Genomic DNA, 19,178 nt, shown 5'->3' on the forward strand with positions numbered 1-19,178 from the left:
CAGGACAACTGAAAGAACTAAGGCTGTCCCATCAGGAGAGGAAACTCGGCGATAACATGAAAACTGTCTCAAAATACATTAAATATTTATATGCAATTCTCTTACATTTCTGATAAACAACTTAAAAAAACCGAAACTGTTAACACAATAAGGAACAGTTTGGTATAACAACTATATTCTTCCCAGTCTAGAAAAAGGCTATGAGGAACCTAAATTTTTCTGATAGAACTACTGTAATATTCCTGGATTTACAAACACAGAAATTCTCATTTTCTTTGCACGCCCACATCAAACCCTGGGTGCCTGGCAGTGGTCTCCGAAGGGGGCTTTCAGCTCATGAACCTGAAGGCTGTGTGATCAGAGTGCCTGATGGCGCAGGGCCCCAGGGACCCATGTCGTGGCCCTGCCCCGACCCGGCTGAGCCCCTCCTGGGCCCTGGGCCGCATGCCAATGTCTGTGAGTGTGGCCCTGCTAGGTGATTCCCTACAGGACAGAGAGCTCTCTGAGGTCCAAACAGCCCTCTGGTCAGGGCCTCGTGCATGAGAACAGATAGTTACACGTCCCTCCTTCCTCATTCACTTTTATCCGAGGCTTGTGGACTGTCATGGGCAGACAGAGCTGCCAAATGGGCCCTCAAAGCCGGGGGTGGGGGCAACACCCCCCCTTCTAAGTAGGGCCTCTTCTTCCCCACCCTTCTGTCCCTTCCGCTCACAACCTGTCACCTGGTACCTGGGCACTAATGTCCACCGTGTGCATGCAGCCTCACTGCGCCCACCTGACCCCAGACCACGAACATCACCACTGTACAATCCTCATAAAAACAGCAGGTCCAATCAGGAACCATCAATAGATGCAAAAAATGTTACACAGTATGGTGAGAGTTAAGGTGTCTACTGAGTAATGAAGTATCTCTCACACGATACTTAATTACAAGAGGAACTTTTCACTACGGACACTGGCCTAAACAAGTAACCTACACTCAAAAAACTGGAAAGGGACAGACTGCCTGACGGGCCTGCTCAGAACACGCAGGGTGTTCTGGACAGCAGGCTGGTCTGCAAAACCCCTGGAGAAGACAAAGGAGGGAAAGATGCAGGGACTGTCTGGGTTACAGGACCACCGAGCTGACAGCTGAACACACTATTACTGGCCCATCAGGGAAATCTGCAGAGAAGAAACTGGTCCCGTGTCATCTTCATTTCTAATGCTAACTGTACACGGCTAGGTAAGAGGGTGTCTCTGTTCTTCTTAGGAAATTGAAGTATTTAGAGTTAAAGTGACACCATGCCTGCAACTTACTCAGCTTCAGGAAAAAAAAAAATGAGTGGAAGGGGAACGAAAGATAAAGTAAATATGGTAAAATGTGAACATTTGGGAAATCTGGGTGAAGCTTATGAGAATTCTTGGTAATATTCCTACAATTTTTCCTTATGTCTTAAGTTATGCACAAAAAGGAGCTGAAATGCGTACTTGTTTTATAAGTACCGCAGGGGTGGGTGAGGGGTGCCGGTGGCCAGGAGCAGGGCAGTGCCATCAGCAGCAGTATCCCACATCACTCAAGCAGGGCCAGAAGTCACCCAAGCCAGGACACAGCCACCTGGGAGCACCCCGGCCAGCTCTGGCCTGGTGACTGAATCCACGGTCATAAGAGACAAAGTCTAAAGCGTCTGAAGAAGAAACTAAACTAAGAGCGGACTCCCCATTCCCAGTGCCATCAAAATTCTACAGTTACACAGGGAAAGCACCAGGGCTTACTGCAGAGCACAGGGAACTACGTTCAATGCCCTGTAATAACCTGCAATGGAAAACAACCTGAAAAAGAATACCTGAGTGCAAGCATTTTTGTGTGTATATGTATATACACACTTCTCTGTACGTTTGTTTGAAACATATGTAAAATTGCAGATTCGCTCATTCCTTCGTAACCAGATGCTTAATTTCATAGACTCCACTTTAAAATTAACTTTAAAGAAAACAAGAAAATGAAGATCAATCTGATAAGGACACTACAGTTTCTCAAAACCCACACATTGTTTCTTAGGCAGACATGCTTCAAAGCCCACTTGGTTGAAAGGGCTTTATTTAAAAGATTAGACAAGATATCTAAAAATTAGAACTGTAGGAAAAATAAGTCACGGGTGCACATAAAACTACGAGAATGCAAAGGCCGATACTTTTCTGTTAAGCAAACTGGAAAACAAAACAAAAATCCACCTTAAGTACAGACTGAGTATAACGGGTCCAATTAAAGCAACAATTTCTCAAATTTCAGACATAAACGTGTCTCTAAATGAGCAATCTTTTAAATAGTGCAGGTGTCAACAGGGAAGGATAAACTGATTTAACCAAAAGAATCTACTAGTTCATCAATATTTTGATGCCAGGATGAACAAGTAATTCCCTTACTTCCAAGGTAAGACTTCTGCAGATGATTTTTTTAGTGCACTGACTGAACTGTTTAGAATCTTAAAAAACCCTCACTCGCTAGTTTTAGAACACTAACACTGGGTGATAATCTCAGGTTGTACTCCAAGTTTCCTTCATGGGTTTCTCAAGATTCTGCGGACGTTCTCCCTGCAGACAGACAAGCTACCGGGCACGGGTGAGGCTCGGCAGACATCAATGAAAGACGCAAACACACCTCCACAGCCTCCTCCTGTCGGTCTCACCCTTCACCAGACTTATTCTCTGATGGTTTTCTGCATGTACCTCCCTTTTCTTTGGGGACTTAAATGTTTCCCCGAGAATAACAGAAGAAAGCTGATAGGTGGGGAGGAAGGACATCATCGGGTAAACAAATAATTAACACCTTTGGTTTCTGGCCAGTGATGCCTTGTCAGAATACTTCCAAACCAAAATAGTTTCAATCCACACACAGGTTATGAAGACAGAAATACACACCCATTCTACCCACTTCCCCTGCACTGGGGTGCTTGGGACAAAATACGGCCCAAGGAGAGAGCAGTGGGGAGGAAGCCAAGGGGGAGCCTCAGCAGGGGGCGGCGCTGGCCCGCCCAAACCTCGTGGAACCTCAGTCCCGTTCCTCTGAGGAGCGACGGCAGCCCCCACCTACCCCTGACCACAGGGAGCAGGACACAACATACAGCTGTACTGGAGGTTCTGGCAATAACCTACTTTATTCCAGCCACACCCAGAGGCAGGGTTTCTAAGTTCCTAGAACTGTTCATTGTCTGAGAACCACCTGTGACGTGGTCAGCACGAGTCCTGCTGATAAGAGCAATGCTGGGGATGAGGCAGTTCCGGCCAGGTGAGCCCGCTCTGCGTCAGTGCTTTACACAAGCCCTTCGCCTGCATTCCAGGAGGACCGCTACCACTCTGCAGTCTCCAAAACCCTGTGACGAATCAGTGCAGTCAGACACCCTGGGATCTCAAATGCCGAAAAACTACCCACAGCTGTGCACTTGGCTCCAGATTGGTTACTTGGTTCACTGGTGAGATTAACACCCTGGGTCACTCAGATTCGCAGGGCTGGCTGACTAGATCAAAGCGCTGCATCCGAAGCCTCCCACTACCTAGTGCGACCAGTCACTGGCCCATCGGCCTTGGAGGTCCTTCCTGTGAGGTCAGAGGGACAGAACAACATGGAGAAAGGCTCCCTCCCTCAGGGGTTTTCCACCCAGTGAAACACCTGTATTGGGCCTTACCTCCACCATTCAGTGGGTTTACAGGCTCATTAGGGCCCAAGCAATGGTCCGGTAAGACCTGACTTCAAAGTAATGCCGACTGCGTACCTGTGTGTCACACACCCAGCACTGTGAGCCCCTCCCTTCTAAAGGAGGCCAGGCAGATGGCCCCACTGGAGGGTGCAGCCTATCCACCTCACCTGCATTCAGTGGGCAGCATGGATGCCTGAACAGAACGCTGAGGACACGGGCTCCACCTCCAAGGATGAGAGAGGAGAACTGGCGGAGAATGAGGCTCCTGGGATTGGGAGGGAGGCCAGTTCTAACCAGGCAGAAGATGCTCCACAACTGGAGGCTCAGTGCAAGCCACAGGGATAGGAGCAGGGGTCAGTGGTCCACCAGAAGGGCCAGCGTGGACAGACGGGGAACCGAGCACCCAGGGCCCCCTGTGGCCCCACAGAGGGAAGATGCACACAGTCACTTCAGCAGGAGGCAGGGACGCTCAGCTGCCCTAGGGTTCTGTCTCTGACAATGAAAACCACCACACAACTTTGTGCACATCTCAGACAGGACATGGAAACTGACAGGCTCACCCACTTCAAATAAAGAAAAGTCCCTTCAGGAAGTTAAAACAGAGGTACCACCAGCGAGAGCTTACTACAGGAGGCTGGATGACCTACCTGTGCCAAAGCCGCCCCCACTCCCCTTCCTGAGCCATGATGCAGAACCCACCAGGCTTTACAATCAGACGTTTCACACGGTTTACTAGGATCTATAGAAGTGCACACCTCTCAACAGTACTACGACAAGCATGGAGCATGCCTGATTCGTCCGGTACTCGCTATGGCCCCAAGTTTTCCTCATTTACAATCATGAAGTCTTGGTGGGAGGTACCCACCACAAAAAAAGAGGAAGGAGTGCACCAGTTTTCTGAAGAGTGCAATTTCGATGACCGAGGACTTTTAAAAAAAAAAGTCAGCTGCCTCCGATTAGTAAAGTCACAAGTAGTGACTGTGGATTAGCCTTGAACAGACTCGCAGACGCGAAGCTGTGGGCCCACGTTCCAAGGTCCTCCGCGAGCACAGCCTCGTCAGCTGCCACCCTGGAGACGTCTTCCTACCCAGTGCCTGGGCCAGGACCCCCGCCCGTCGCTGTTCCCATCGCCCCACTCACCCGGGGGCCACCACCTGGCCCGGCTGCGCACACAGCTCCCGCACCACACCGGCTCGCTCCGACCTCAGCCGGCGCTCCGCGCGCACGCAGCCCCCGGAACCGGCGCGGGCAGGGGCGGGCCCGGCGGGCTGCGCGGAGGCGGCGGTGGCCTCGCACACCGCCAGCACCGAGCCGATGCGCACCGCCGCGCCCGCCGCCACCCTCCACTCGAGCAGACGCAGCGGCCCGGGGCCCGGGCAGCGCACCTCTGCCACGGCCGGCGGCGGGGGGCCCTCGGCGGGAACGCGGCCGGCGGGCGGCGCCTCCATCGCGGCCGCGCGGAGTCGCTGCGGAAAGGCAGCCGTGGGCGCTCAGGGCCAGGAGCCCATCGCAGGTTGGAGGGCGAGCCCGCCCGGGCAAAGGAGGCGGTGGCGGCGGCGCTGCGATTCCTGCCCCGGCACCGGCTTCCACCCGCCGCCCGTTCCGCGCCGACTTCCGGGACAGCGTGCAACGTCATGTGCCGCAGCGTGCGTGCGTGCGCCGAGAGCCGCGCGTAAACACACGCCCACGCGGGCCCGAGAGGCCTTGTGCCAGCCTCGGGAAGGGGCGGGTCCCGGGACCACATCTGCGGGGTCGGCCTAGCCCGGCCGGGTGGGAACAGCGTTCCGACGGCCCGTGCCGCCGCGAGCTCGGCGTCCGGGACTGCGGATCCTGGCATGCTGCGCGGGAAGCCCCGTCAGGCGCTGAAGCCGGGCGTCGAGCGACTAAGAGTCCCGGTGTGCAGCGCGCCCCTCTGTACCACGAACCCCCGTCAGGCGCTGCGAATCACATCGCGGAACGAAGGTCTCTGTTCTGCTGAGGCCCGGCGTCGTGAGAACTACGAGTCCCGGCATGCAACGCGCTCTGCTGCCCCGGCACCCTTTATGCGCGGACGGCCAACCGGCGTCGTGAGATGGCGAAACCGGAATCCCGGCATGCAGCGCGCGCCTCTGCTTCCCCCCTCCCTCCCCAAATCCCGTTAGGCGCCGCGGCTCCCGGCGTGCAGCGCGGGGCTGCCCTCCTACCACTCCTCCCATCGCGCGCTGGGGCTGCCGTCCTCGTTGGACTACGAGGCCCGGCGTGCAGCGCGCGCCTCTGTCCCGTGAATCCCAGTCAGGCGTTTGGACTCCCAGCGTGCCACGCGGGCGTCGTGCGGCTCTGGTCCCGCTGGGCGCCGGCGCCCCTCGTTGCGCTGGCGTGTGTTTGGGGTCTTCCGGGTTCTGGTCCTCCGCGCGCTCTCGGAGCTGCCGCGGGGGCAGCAGATCCGGAGGAGTGGCGTGGTGTTCCGCGGCTCCCTCAGGGCCTTTCCGGGTTCAATTTCTGAAGGGCTGCGCTTTCTCTGGGCGCCCTGGGACAGCACCTGCGCCCACAGTGAGCCCCCGGGGGCATGAGGCAGAAACTGGCAGAACTTGAGGGGGGCAGACAGGCCAGCAGTAGTACCTGCAGGGTGTGCGGCACTTTGCCCTACCACGCTTCGCAGGGTCCGAGTTTTCACCAGTTGGAGCTTTGTGGCAACTCGGGTGGAGCACGTCCGTCGGCACCATTTCTCCCAACAGCGTTTGCTCACCTCGGTATCTGTCACGTTTTGGTAATCTTTCAGATATTTTGGTAATATTTCAAACTTTTCCACTGTTACTATGTTTGTCACAATGATCTGTGCTTGGTGGTCTTTGATGTTACTATTGTAACTGTTTTGGGGCATCGCAAACCACGCCTGGGTAAGCCAGTGGACTTAATGGATAAATGTGTGTGTTCTGACTCATCCACGGACCAGCTGTTTCTTTGCCCTGCTTCCTCTCCAGGGACCTCCCTATCCCCTGAGACACAACAATATTGAAATCAGGCCAGTTAGTAGCCCTACAATGGCCTCTAAGGGTTCAAGTGAAAGGAAGAGCCGCACGTCTCTCACTTTAAATCAGAAGCTAGAAATGATTAAGCTTAGCGAGGAAGGCTTGTCGAAAGCAGAGATAGGCCGAAAGCTAGGCCTCTTGCGCCAAACAGTTAGCCAAGTTGTGAATGCAAAGGAAAAATTCTTGAAGGAAATTAAAAGTGCTACTCCAGTGAACACACGAATGATAAGGAAGCGAAACAGCCTTATTGCTGATATGGAGAAAGTTTTAGTTGTCTGGATAGAAGATCAAACCAGCCACAACATTCCCTTAAGTCAAAGCCTAATTCGGAGCAAGGCCCTAACTCTCTTCAACTCGATGAAGGCTGAGAGGGGTAAGGAAGCTGCGGAAGAAAAATTTGAAGCCAGCAGAGGCTGGTTCATGAGATTTAAGGAAAGAAGCCGTCTCCAGTAATGTAAAAGTGCAAGGTGAAGCAGCAGGTGCTGATGGAGAAGCTGCAGCGAGTTATCCAGAAGATCTAGCTCAGATCATTAAGGAAGGAGGCTACACTAAACAACAAATTTTCAATGTGGATGAAACAGCCTTATATTGGAAGAAGATGCCATCTAGGACTTTCATAGCTAGAGAAGAGAAGTCAATGCTTGGCTTCAAAGCTTCAAAGGACAGGCTGACTCTCTTGTTAGGAGCTAATGCAGCTGGTGACTTAAAGTTGAAGCCAATGCTCATTTATCATTCTGAAAATCCTAGGGCCCTTAAGAATTATGCGAAATCTACTCTGCCTGTGCTCTATAAATGGAACCACAAAGCCTGGATGACAGCACATCTGTTTACAGCATGGTTTACTGAATATTTTAAGCCCACAGTTGAAACCTTCTGCTCAGAAAAAAAGATTCCTTTCAAAATATTACTGCTCATTGACAATGCACCTGGTCACCCAAGAGCTTTGATGGAGATGTACGATGAGATTAATGTTGTTTTTGTGCCTACTAATACAGCATCCATTCTGCAGCCCATGGATCAAGGAGTCATTTCAACTTTCAAGTCTTATTATTTAAGAAATACATTTCGTAAAGCTATAGCTGCCATAGACAGTGATTCCTCGGATGGATCTGGGCAAAGTAAACTGAAAACCTTCTGGAAAGGATTCACCATTCTAGATGCCATTAAGAACATTCGTGATTCATGGGAAGAGGTCCAAACATCAACATTAACAGGTGTTTGGAAGAAGTTGATTCCAACCCTCATGAATGAATTGGAGGGGTTCAAGACTTCAGTGGAGGAAGTCACTGCAGATGTGGTGGAAATAGCAAGAGAACTAGAATTAGACGTGGAGCCTGAAGATGTGACTGAATTGCTTCAATCTCATGACAAAACTTTAACGGATGAGGAGTTGCTTCTTATGGATGAGCAGAGAAAGTGGTTCCTTGAGACGGAATCTACTGGTGAAGATGCTGTGAAGGTTGTTGAAATGACAACAAAGGATTTAGAATATTACATAGATTTAGTTGATAAAGCAGCAGCAGGGTTTGAGAGGATTGACTCTAATTTTGAAAGAAGTTCTACTGTGGGTAAACTGCTATCAAACAGCATTGCCTGCTACAGAGAAATTGTTCATGAAAGGAAGAGTCACTTGATGTGGCAAACTTCATTGTTGTCTTATTTTAAGAAATTGCCAGAATCACCCCAGCCTCCAGCAACCACCACGCTGGTCAGTCAACAGCCAACAACCTCAAGGCCAGATACACCACCAGCAAAAAGATTACGACTCACTGAAGGCTCAGATGATGGTTAGTGCTTTTTTAGCAATAAAGTATTTTTAAGTTAGGATACGTACACTTTTCAGAGACATAATGCTATTACACATTTAATGGACTGCGGTACAGTACAATGTAGGCATAACTTTTATATGCACTGGGTAACCAAAAAACTTGTGAGCCTTGTGATATTCACTTTATTGCAGTAGTCTGGAACCAAACCCTTAAAATATCTCCGTGTAGACGTGTCATTGTCTTTAGTTGGATCGCTCTCTCCCTTTGTTCTTCTTTCCCTCCATTTAAAAACGATATAAATTATGTACATACCAAAGGCTGTGTAATCCTAAAATGAGCCTTTCTGCTGACCTAAAATCTTGAATATTACCCATATTGTTAGAACAACCTATGTGCTGCTTACCATCCATCTTATCTCCTTGATCTCCAACCAGGGGTATCTGCCATCCTCAGTCTCATGCTTGTCTCTCCTTTTATTTGGTGTCTTGCTGCATTTGTACATATGTATGAACAAAGGTACTGTTTACCATGCTTGTTTTTGAGGTTTATAAAAGTGAATCACGTTATGTTTTTTAATGTGTCTTGGCTTTTTTATTCATCACTATGTATGCAAATTTTATTATTTTATATGGCTATAGTTTATTGTGACTTCTATATAATAGCTCACTGTGTGAATGTAACAGGATATATTTATCCATTATCTTGTCAGTGGACATTTAGATTGTTTTCACTTTTTGGTATTATGAAAATTGCTGCAGTGAACATCCTGCATGTTTCTTGGTGCACGAGTTAAAAAGTCTGAGGGTATATACCTAAATGTGGAACTGCTGAATTAGAATATTGCAAATGCCCAGATTTATGAAATAATGCCCAAATGGTTGTCTCAGTTTATACTCCCACTGCATCATTAACAACTTGGTGTTACCAGACTTACTAATCTCTGCCAATGTGAATGAAAATCTGTGTTAAAATTAAATTGTGGCTTTAATTTGCACTCTTCTAATAGCCATTTTGGCTTAGTATGTTTTCCTATTTTTTATTTACCTTTTGTGTTTTCTGTGAAAAGCCTATTCAAGTTTGTTTCTCAAATTTCTGTTGGGCTGTTTGTCTTTTTCTTTTTGAGCAATGATAGTTCCTTATGGTTTCTGAATATAGATTCTTTATTGTCTATATGTTACCCACATTACCAATTTTTGGCTGGTCTTTTTCATGATATTTTGAGAATAAAGTCCTTAATTTTAAGAAAGCATTTCCTAATCTGAGGTTATTAAGCTAGCTTCCTTTTTACTTCCAAAACTTGTAGAAGTTTGCATTTCACAACTAAGTCTTTGAATAATAAGAAATGGATGTTTTGTATATGATGTGAGGCAGGGGTCTGATTTCTTCCCCATGTGGGTAACCGTTGTCCAAGCACTACATACTGAAAAGTGTATCTCGTTCTCCCTGAGCTGTGGTGCCACCTCTGATACACAGTAAATCTCTATAGATATACGAGCCCATTTTGGACTTTCTACTCTGGTTTGTTCTTGCATTAATTGCTATAGCTTCATAATAAGGCATGATATTTGGGATGGCATGTGCCACCCCCCCCCCCCAATAGTTCACTTCTTTAGAAGTTTCTTTAGAAGCTTTGTGGCTAGTCTTGGCCTTTGTTGTTTAACAAATTTTAGAATTAGAGTGTCAAATTTATTGATTAAACCTGTTAAGAGTTTTGAGCAGAACTATATGGAATCTATAGTTCAGTTTGAGAAGTGACTTTTTTTTGTGATTTGAATTTTCTCATTCATGAACACAGTATAGCACTCCATTTATTTAGGGACCTTTCAAAATCTTCTAAGATTTTATAACATTCTGCTTATAGGACCTGCACATTTTTTGTTAGATTTATTTCTAATTACTTCATTTTTTTGGTTACTGATACCTTTGTTGATATATGACACTTTTTAAAAATTAACATTTTCTAATTGGTGGTGGTATATTAAAATGCAATTGATTTTTGTGAACTGACTTTATAACCACTTACCTTAATAAGTTCTTTTATTTCAAATAGCATACCAGTAGATGCTTTGGAGTTTCCTATGTAGAACTTTATATCATTTACAAATAATTTTTATTACTTCCTTTCCAAGTGTGATGAACAGGATCAGTTATCGGGGATCCTTGTCTTGTTCCAGATTTTAAAGGGAATGTTTCTAACATTTCCCCATCAGGAGAGATGTTTGATGTACATCTGTTATCAGGTTAAAGAAACTTCGATCTATTCTTCATCTCTCAAGAGAGTCTTACAGCTATTTTAGAGTTTACCAGATGTTTTCTGCATCTTTTGCGGTGATCATACAGCCTTTCTCTTGTTAAAACCATACATATTCATACACATACACACATGCACATACACACGTACATACATATGAGTTCTATGTATATAATTAAATTAAATTATGCATTCCTGGGATAAACCCAATACAGTCACTAGATTTAATTAGCTAATATTTTACTTAATATTTTCACATCCATGTTTATGAGTGAGAACAGGCCATAAGCTTCCTCTTCTGTATTAGCCTTATTTAATTTGGTATCAAGGCCAATATGTTTCTTGAGATGAGCTGGGGAGCTTTCCCTCTTTTGTGTTTCTATTTTCATTTTTGAAAGAGTTTGTATTAAGTGTGGAATGATCTATTTCTTGAAAAATGTGTGTAAGTAGCCTTTATCACCTCTGGCCTTGGTGTTTCTTTGTGGGAAGGTTTTACCCTGATGATTAAATTTCTGCCCTAGTTACAGGTCTTTTCAAACCTTCTATTTCATCTTGAGTCATTTTTGGAAATTGCATTTTCTAGGAATTTTGTCAATTTATTTGCATTCATTGTTTCTTTCCACCATCTTAAGTTGGATGTTTAAGGCATTAATTTTAGCCTATCTTCTTTTTAAGTAAAACTTTAATGCCATAAGTAGCACCAAGTATCACGTTTGCTTCATCTCACTAGTTTTGATATGTAGTTTTTTCATTATCAGTCATTTGATTATTCATTTATATCCATTATGACCTTTTTCTTTGAAAAATGAGGTACTTCAGTATATTTTAAAATGTCCAAATGCATGGGAACTTTTCTCCATCTTTTTATTGTTGATTTCTAAGTTAATTCCATTATGGCTAGATAACATCATCTGAATGACACTAGTTCTCTGAAATTTAATGCAATTAGCATAATCCAGTATGTGGTTAATATGTGCTTCAAAAGAATGCGTCTTCTTTCCTTATTTGATTCAGGGTTTTAGATCTACCCAATAAATTAAGCTTGTTGAATGTGTTACTAAAATTTCCCATGTTTACTTTTTTTCTGATTGACCAGTGATCGAAGAGAAAGATGTCTAAATCTCAACCGTTAGTGGATTTGCCAATTTTTCCCCTGTAGTTTTATTAGTTGTGTGTGTGTACATAACACACAAACACATATAATTGTACAATATATCCATAAATGGGGGGCAGAGATTGTTATTAAAGGCATACACATGAAAAATTTTTGTGTCCTCGGTGAATTGAAACTTTTTTGTCATGTAGAGCTCTTTGTATCCTGAATAATGCTTATTTCTTAAAATGTATCTTAAAATGTATTTTGTTTGAAGTATCACTATCTTAACTTTTAATAAGTGCTTGCCTGGTATATATGTCACCTTTACTTTTAAATCTTTTTTTTTTTTTTTAATGGCATTACTGGGAATTGAACCCAGGAGCATGCACTCCTCTGAGCTATACCCACCCATTACTTTTAGTTTTCCTATACCTTAAGTTTAGATATTCTTCTCATAAATGACATATAACTAGACTCTGATGATTCATTGTGACAATCCCTGATGTTTCGCTGGAAAGTTCAGTGCGGTTAGAGTTAATCTTCCAGTTTTCCTATGGGTATCTTTTCTCCTTTATCATCTTTTTTTTTACCTTTGGAGATATGAGATCTGCTTTTCTGTTTATCTTCCTATTTTATTTTTTCTTATTCCATTTTTTTTCTATTGGTGATCACGTTGAAATTTTACCTTTGTGACATTGTGATTTATAGGACAAATATATATTTAGTCTTCATCCACAGTTCCTGGACCACAGCCCCCAAAACCTTTGGAATTTCCTGAGTGATATGGGGTAATACTTGGTCCCTTGTCCTCAGTTTCTGAAACCACTCTCAGGAAGGGACTGTCCCTTTTATTCTGATGAGTGGGGCGGACGAAAAGGGGGTGCTAGGGAAGGTTTCTGCTGGGGGAAGAGCACTGTTGACATGTCTAGGAAGAGACCCTTGTGACATTCGAATTCTAAGTCAATCGAAGGAGAAGGCTCCGTAAGACACGGTTTCTACAAACACCCAGCGCATCTGCGTATAGGATGTTCCTGTGGGATGGCTCACTTTAGAACAGAGGTCCTGTTCAGCGCGATGCACACACCAGTTAAGTCTGTCCTACACGGCGTGTAAGCACTGGGACTGGTGTGGCTTAATCGGCTGCTGACTGTTCACCCCTCCCGGGGGCTTGGCTGCACAGCACTGCACTTTCATTCAGAGGGCTCCTTGAGAAGAGAGGAATAATGAAAACAAATGTATTTTGGCTAAAAGGAACATTCTACCACTTCTTAAATGGGGAAGTTGTACCCATGGTATGCACTTTGGACAGGAAAAGACAGCTGGGAAAGCTGAAAGGTGCATGTGCTCTCTGGGGAAGGGAGAGTCCTGGGGGACAGAGCCGACATCTGTGGCTTTGCTACTCGTGGGAGCAGCTGGTGTGCTATGCAGGCGGCTGATTGCTAACTGTCAATCAGAAATATTCCCTTTAAATAATCCCACAAATCTACCAGAATAGAGGCTTTACGTAAGAACCCCTCACGCCCCCTGAGGAGATCTTCTAGGATGGTCTTGTCCCAACAGCGACTTTCCCAGGAACACCTCCGCACTTTGGAGCAGCTGGGTAACCGTGGAGGCGAAACAGACTGTAATTCCTCCCACACTCTGTTGTGCTTCCTGGTGAAGGGAACGCTGTGACATCTGGGATTGGCTCCACTGGAATTTCCTGATTATGTCTCTGGTGACAGGACACAGAATGCTTTGATATGTCTCAGAATTTTCACTGGGCAAATTGCTAACACACAGAGATGACATGAAGCCTTGACTACCTGAGCCTTCCCAAATGGTTTGGGTTTAACTTTTTAAGTCAGTATTTCAAGTCAGGTGTGGAGGAAACGTATTTTAGAGTAAATCTGATTCCCATCTCCAAGCTGAAAGTTTTCATTTGAAAATTCGCTTCATCAGGTTCAGGACTGGACAGCGAGCCTTTCTCCGGGGCTCGGGGTCAGCTCTTCCAGGTCTGAGGCTGTCACAGGAGAAGCACCCGTGCGTCCCAGGGGACTGGTGAGTTCATGGGTGCCGCCGTGTCATTTCACCTCAGGTTCCCTCTGGCACAGCAGGACAGCAGACCCCTGACCACTGCAAATTATGATGTTTGTTTTGCTGCTGGGAAGATGAAATTAAAAACAATAATAAGCATGAGATTCATTTACTTTTACATCATCAGATGGCGTAAAAAGGGTTTTAAAAGAGAATGCTCAGCTTTATAGGCTGAAAGCAGAGTCCGTGCAGCTTACAGACTATTTCTGCTGTTTATTTGTTTTAGTTCCTCTAGGAGATTACTGATGAGTCTTTGACTATCGGTTTAAGAAGAATCGTCACTGTTTAAAGATGTGTGCTGAAATATTTGCAGACGAAGCAGTGTGATACCTGGGGTTTGTTTCTTAGTAGTTGGGTTTGGGAATGGCAGGTGTGACTGGAGCAGGACAGCTTCTGTGCTGGTAGTTGCTGGAGAGGGGTGCCGGGGACATCTGTATTTTTGCAGATGTTTGGAAACCTTCATGATGAAAAAAGGTTAAGGGTTGTGTTGTAGGGAATAATCTTCCTGCATAAATTCCACGTGTAATTTATGTACAAATTACCTTCTATTCTGCCTTTCATCTTACGACTGACCAAGTTTCCATTACAGCCCTGGGGAGGGAGTGTATAACCAGCAGGTCCCGAGATGACCATCACAGCAAAATTCAGAGCAGAGGGTAGTTTGGTGTCACTGCCGTCAGCCCGCTCTCTGCTTGGTTCCTGCACAAGGCGGATGCAAGAATATGCCATGGGGCTGAGAGAGCCCCTAACAGAAAGAAGTCTCTCTATGATGGCTCTTTAAAATGCTGTTTGTGTTAGACTTTACGACATAGACCACGAACATCCTAGAAGTTCTGCTCCATTGATCTTTGTGTCTGTCCTCACGCCCACACCGGATGACCTTGACCACTGTAGCTTCACGGCAAGTTTGAAATCCAGTGGTGTAAATTCTCCAGCTTTGTTCTTTTTCAAAATTGTTTTGGCTATTCTAGGCCCTTTTCATGTCCATATAATTAATAGGATCAGTTTGTCAACTTCTACACAAACATGCTGGGATGTTGATCATGATTGTGTTGAATCTCTAGCAATTTGGGGGGATCGACGTATAAATGATGTTGAGTCAATCTATGAGCATGGACTGTCTCTCCATTTCCTTGAATTTTCTAGAATTTCTCTCAGCAGTGTTTTATAGTTCTCAGTGAACAAATCTTTTTACTTTAATACCAAGTATTTTTTTATTCTTGATGCTATCATAAACGGAATTGTTTTCTCAGTTTCATATTCGGGTTGTTTGATGACAGTGCAGTTGACCCCTGAACAACACAGGGGTTAGGGTCACAACCCCCGTACAGTCAAAAATCTGCATACAGCTTGTGACGCCCCAGAACCTTGATTACTGATCGCCTACTGTTGACTGGAGTCCTTCCTGATAACATCAGCAGTTGGTTAACACATATTTTGTATGTTACATGTATTATATATTGAATTCTTACAAAAAGTGAGCTAGAGAAAAGAAAATGTTTAAAATATATAAGGAAGAGAAGATGCACCACAGTACACATATGTATTTATTGACAACAATTAGCGTGTAAGTGGACTTGCACAGTTCAAACCCGTGTTGTTCAAGCATCACCTGTGTGTGAAAATAGAATTGATTTTTGCACAAAGATCTTGCAATCTGCAATCATGATAAGCTCATTTATTAGTTCTAATGGTTTTTTTGTGTATTTCTCAGAACTTTCTATATATAGGATCAGGTCATGTGTAAATAGACAGCTTTGTTTCTTCTTTTCAGTATTGATGCTTCAGTTTATTTTCCTTTCTCTCACTCTCTTCCCTCCTTTTTTGGGTTGAGAGCATTGCACCCTCGAACTTCCCGCACCGTGTTGAGCAGATGCAGCAGGAACAGCTGTCCTTCCTCGTTCCTGGCCTTGGAAGGAAGGCGCGCAGCTCACTAGGGCTCCCGCCTGTCCCTGACAGGGTGCGGGTGCTCCTTTCTTCTCCTTTTCCCCGACTTACTTGTTTTGTCATGCAGAGGTGCTGGATTTTGTTGGTGATATTTTTCCACATCTATTGATTGATTGATTTTCGGATGTTAATCCAACCTGAATTCCTGGGGTAAACTCCAGTTGTCATGGTTTGTAACCCTTCTCATATGCTGTTGGATTCAGTTTGCTAATATTTTGTCAAGGGTTCTTATGTCAATGTTCACGAAAGATCCTGATGTGAAGTTTTCTTGCAATGTTTCATCTGGCGTTGGTGCCAGGGTGCCGCTGCCTCCTAGAACAAGTCGGGAAGTGTCACTGCCTCCTGTGACTCCTTTCTGAAAGGGCTTCCTTTAAACATCCAGCGTCACTCCCCACTGCAGCTGCCAGGGACCGAGCTTTCCTTTGTGGGAAGGTTTAAGGCCACCAGTTGGACTTCTTTACTGGCTGCAGGGCCATTCAGGGTTTCTGTTTCTTCTTGAGTCAGTTTTGATCACTTGTGTCTTCCCAGGAGCTTGTCCATCTCATCTTCATGGGTATAAAGTTCTTCATGTTTCCTTAAAATCCTTTTAATTTTACCGTGGTTGGCAGTGATACCCGCTTTCACTGCCAGCGTTGCTAATTGTGTCCCCTCTCCTTCCTGTAGTCAGCCCAGTTCAGGGCCTCTCAGCTTCAGAACCACTGACGTTTCGGGCTGAATAGGTCTCTGTTGTGAAGGGCTGTCCTGTGCATGACAGACTGGCTGACATGCAGACGGACTTGGAGGTGGGATGGGTTTAGGACCAGCAGCTGTGGGAGGTGAGGTGCCGCAGAAGGAGACGTAGAGCTCAGAGCTGGCCCTGCTGCAGGGCACGCGGCCACCAGGGCTGCCCCGGGAAGCTGCTCGGGCTCTCCCTCCGGCCTTGCTCAGGCCCCGCTGTGGCCCTCGCCGAGGCCCTGAGGGTGGACAGCCGGGCAGCAAGGCCCTCCTGGGGGCGGGTCGGGGCTGGTGCTGCTGCCCTCAGAAGGCACTGCCTCCCAGGCTTCAGGCGAGGAAGACTAGCGCAGGGCTCTGAAGACAAGAGCGGTGGCAGTGGCAGACCTGAGGGTCACGCCGGGTTCTCTGCAGGTCTCGGGGCCACATTTCTAGTGCACTCCTTGCAGACTCCAGCTTCTTGCAGGGTGAGAGGCCTCGCTCAGTGTTCTCCCTCCCAGGAAATGTACTGCACACAGAAGGCTTTGTTTTCTGCTTCATCCACACCTGTAGCTGCGTGAGGCTGAGGCTGCATCTCAGCTGGAAAATTAACAGTTGAATCCTAAATAATAATAATTACTGTTTCTGGTTATTTTGAATCCACTGACAAAGACCTTTACAAGATAATTGCACTGATCAGCCCCTGTGAGTTACGGGGCGGATTCCTGAGTTGGCGTGTGCTGAGAGCACTAGTGGGACTCTGTGGCGCGTTCTGTTTGGTAAGTGTGTCTGTGAGGAGCACATTGTGCTGAAGTGCCTGGTGCAGGGTCTTGTGGTGACACACAGTTTCCATCAAGCAGCCGGTGTGTCTTGGCCTCCCCCTCAAATGAAACATCGTCATCTAACCACACCCACAAACTCCACCGCGAAGCGCCGGCGAAGGCACATGCTGCACATTTCAGATCCGTTTAATTGCAGCTTGAAAACACTTGTTGGGGTGAAATGGCCCTAAAAAGAAGCAACTTTTTAGAGTATCAAATAAAGGACTCCTGGGAAAATGGTGTCTAATAGGAAGTGTAGCTGTGGTTCACAAACAAACAAATAAAAGAATAGGTTTTGTGTTTAAGACTTCTGGCCCCTGGATGTAAACGTCATGTCTCCAAGCCAGATGTCCCCAAAGGAAAGGGCACCCCACCGTGCTTTAGGTGATTTCATTTCACTAAGAGGCACAGACAATATTTTCTCTTTCTGTTCATTTTGAATCCTTTCACAGTAGTTCTTTCTTGAAAATTGTGATGTAGCTTCTACCGTGTAACTCATCCCTTTAAAGTGTACAATCCAGTGGTTTTTAGTGTATTCAAAAAGGTATGCAACCGTCAGTACGGTCTAATTCAAGAGTTTTTTCTCTCCCCCCAAAGGAAACACGGTGCCCACTGCTGGGGCAGGAGCTTGCTTCTCGGTGTAACAGGAGGTCACGGCCACTAGATGGAGACATCCCTTCGTAGACTCCATCCGCCCAAGTCTCATCCCAGAGTCGTGCACGACACGGCCGGCGGGGGCTGATTCCAGGACTATGGCTCCCACCGCTGCCGCCGAGAGCCAGGCCCGCTCCTCTGAGCTTCTGCAAAGGCCAGCGTTGTTTCCTCAAGCACGCTCCCCAAACTGCTACACTGCATCCTTTGGCGCAAAAGATGGCAAATGGACAAGCGTGTTTTCTTTCACTCGTTATACAGTTATTAGGTATTTGTTCGAATGTGTAAAGAAAAAATATAACAAATACATTCAGCCCGTGACATTAGTAGTTTTACTTAAGGATACTTCTTTTTGAAAAGGATCACACTTAAAACTAGATTAAAGAAAATCGTTAAGTAGCTAGCACGCACAAGGGCTGTGTGAAAACGGCAAGGCTGCGGGGCGCTGGGCCTCGGCTGAGGTCTGGGAAGGGGGCTGGCTGAACTGCTGCAGGGAGAGTTGGTAAAAGTCCCTGCACCGCGGCCGTGCTGGAAACTCCATTTCCAGTAACGAACTGTCATCTCACGAATGGATTGGAGGCCTCCGCCTGCTGATCGGCAGAGAGTGATCCCAGCCCGCTTGTCTTCCCCCGGCCTCTGAAGCAGGAGGCCTCTGATTTTGCTCTGCGCTCGTGGGTGGCTGTGTAGGTTGAAGAACCTGGAACCCTCTCATGCTGGAGATGCAGCCAGGAAGCCACCCTCTGTGGAGTCAGAGGCCCACGGTGTGCATGCTGCGTTGTCTGTTCCATGCACCCAGTAGGAGCAGATGGGCTGGGGGACCGGGAGGATCTTTGGGGGCAAACGGCGATTTGTGGGGCTTAGCTAACAATTTTGAAGCCCAGAAATCAGGATTTGGGGAATAAACTTGAGTAGGGAGTCACTCCGTGTCCTCCACCCTCTCCCTGCTCCTGGTCCCACCTTCCCCTCCACTGTCCTCAAGGAATGCTCACCTCAGTGTCTTACTTTATTTAGTGACAAGCCTGTGAGGGGAGAGGTCGTATTGCCCTGTTTTCTAGGTGAGGAACCTGACATTCAGAGCGGCTGAGTAACTAGTTGGTTACTGGAGAAAAGGCATCTGAATTCTGGTTTCCTAACTCCAGGTCTTCTCTCAATATGTTCTACTTTTTCGGGATTACAGTGCCCCGCGTGAAAA

The 19,178-nt window shown here is 46.5% G+C and overlaps 1 protein-coding gene and 1 long non-coding RNA gene across 4 annotated transcripts in view; one reads left to right on the forward strand and one right to left on the reverse strand.

Moving 5' to 3' along the window:
* The window catches only part of CTDP1 (CTD phosphatase subunit 1), a 30,516-nt gene extending 24,972 nt beyond the window's left edge, over nt 1-5,544 (reverse strand). The window contains exon 1 of one of the 3 annotated variants that reach the window (XM_032470720.1): nt 5,063-5,544. In XM_032470720.1, coding sequence (XP_032326611.1) covers nt 5,063-5,514 — 452 coding nt within the window. In that variant the 5' untranslated portion in view covers nt 5,515-5,544. Of the gene's footprint in view, nt 1-4,817 lie in introns of all 3 variants that reach the window. The other 2 variants (XM_032470721.1, XM_032470722.1) reach the window with 2 other exon arrangements.
* Nucleotides 5,545-6,061: 517 nt separating this feature from the next.
* LOC116660680 lies at nt 6,062-18,305 on the forward strand. The gene is made up of 2 exons (XR_004316287.1): nt 6,062-6,406; nt 17,933-18,305. It is a non-coding gene; the product is annotated as an uncharacterized LOC116660680 (long non-coding RNA).
* Nucleotides 18,306-19,178: the final 873 nt, after the last annotated feature.

This window comes from Camelus ferus, chromosome 30, assembly GCF_009834535.1.
Source record: "Camelus ferus isolate YT-003-E chromosome 30, BCGSAC_Cfer_1.0, whole genome shotgun sequence".
In the NCBI taxonomy this organism is placed as follows: Eukaryota; Metazoa; Chordata; class Mammalia; order Artiodactyla; family Camelidae; genus Camelus; species Camelus ferus.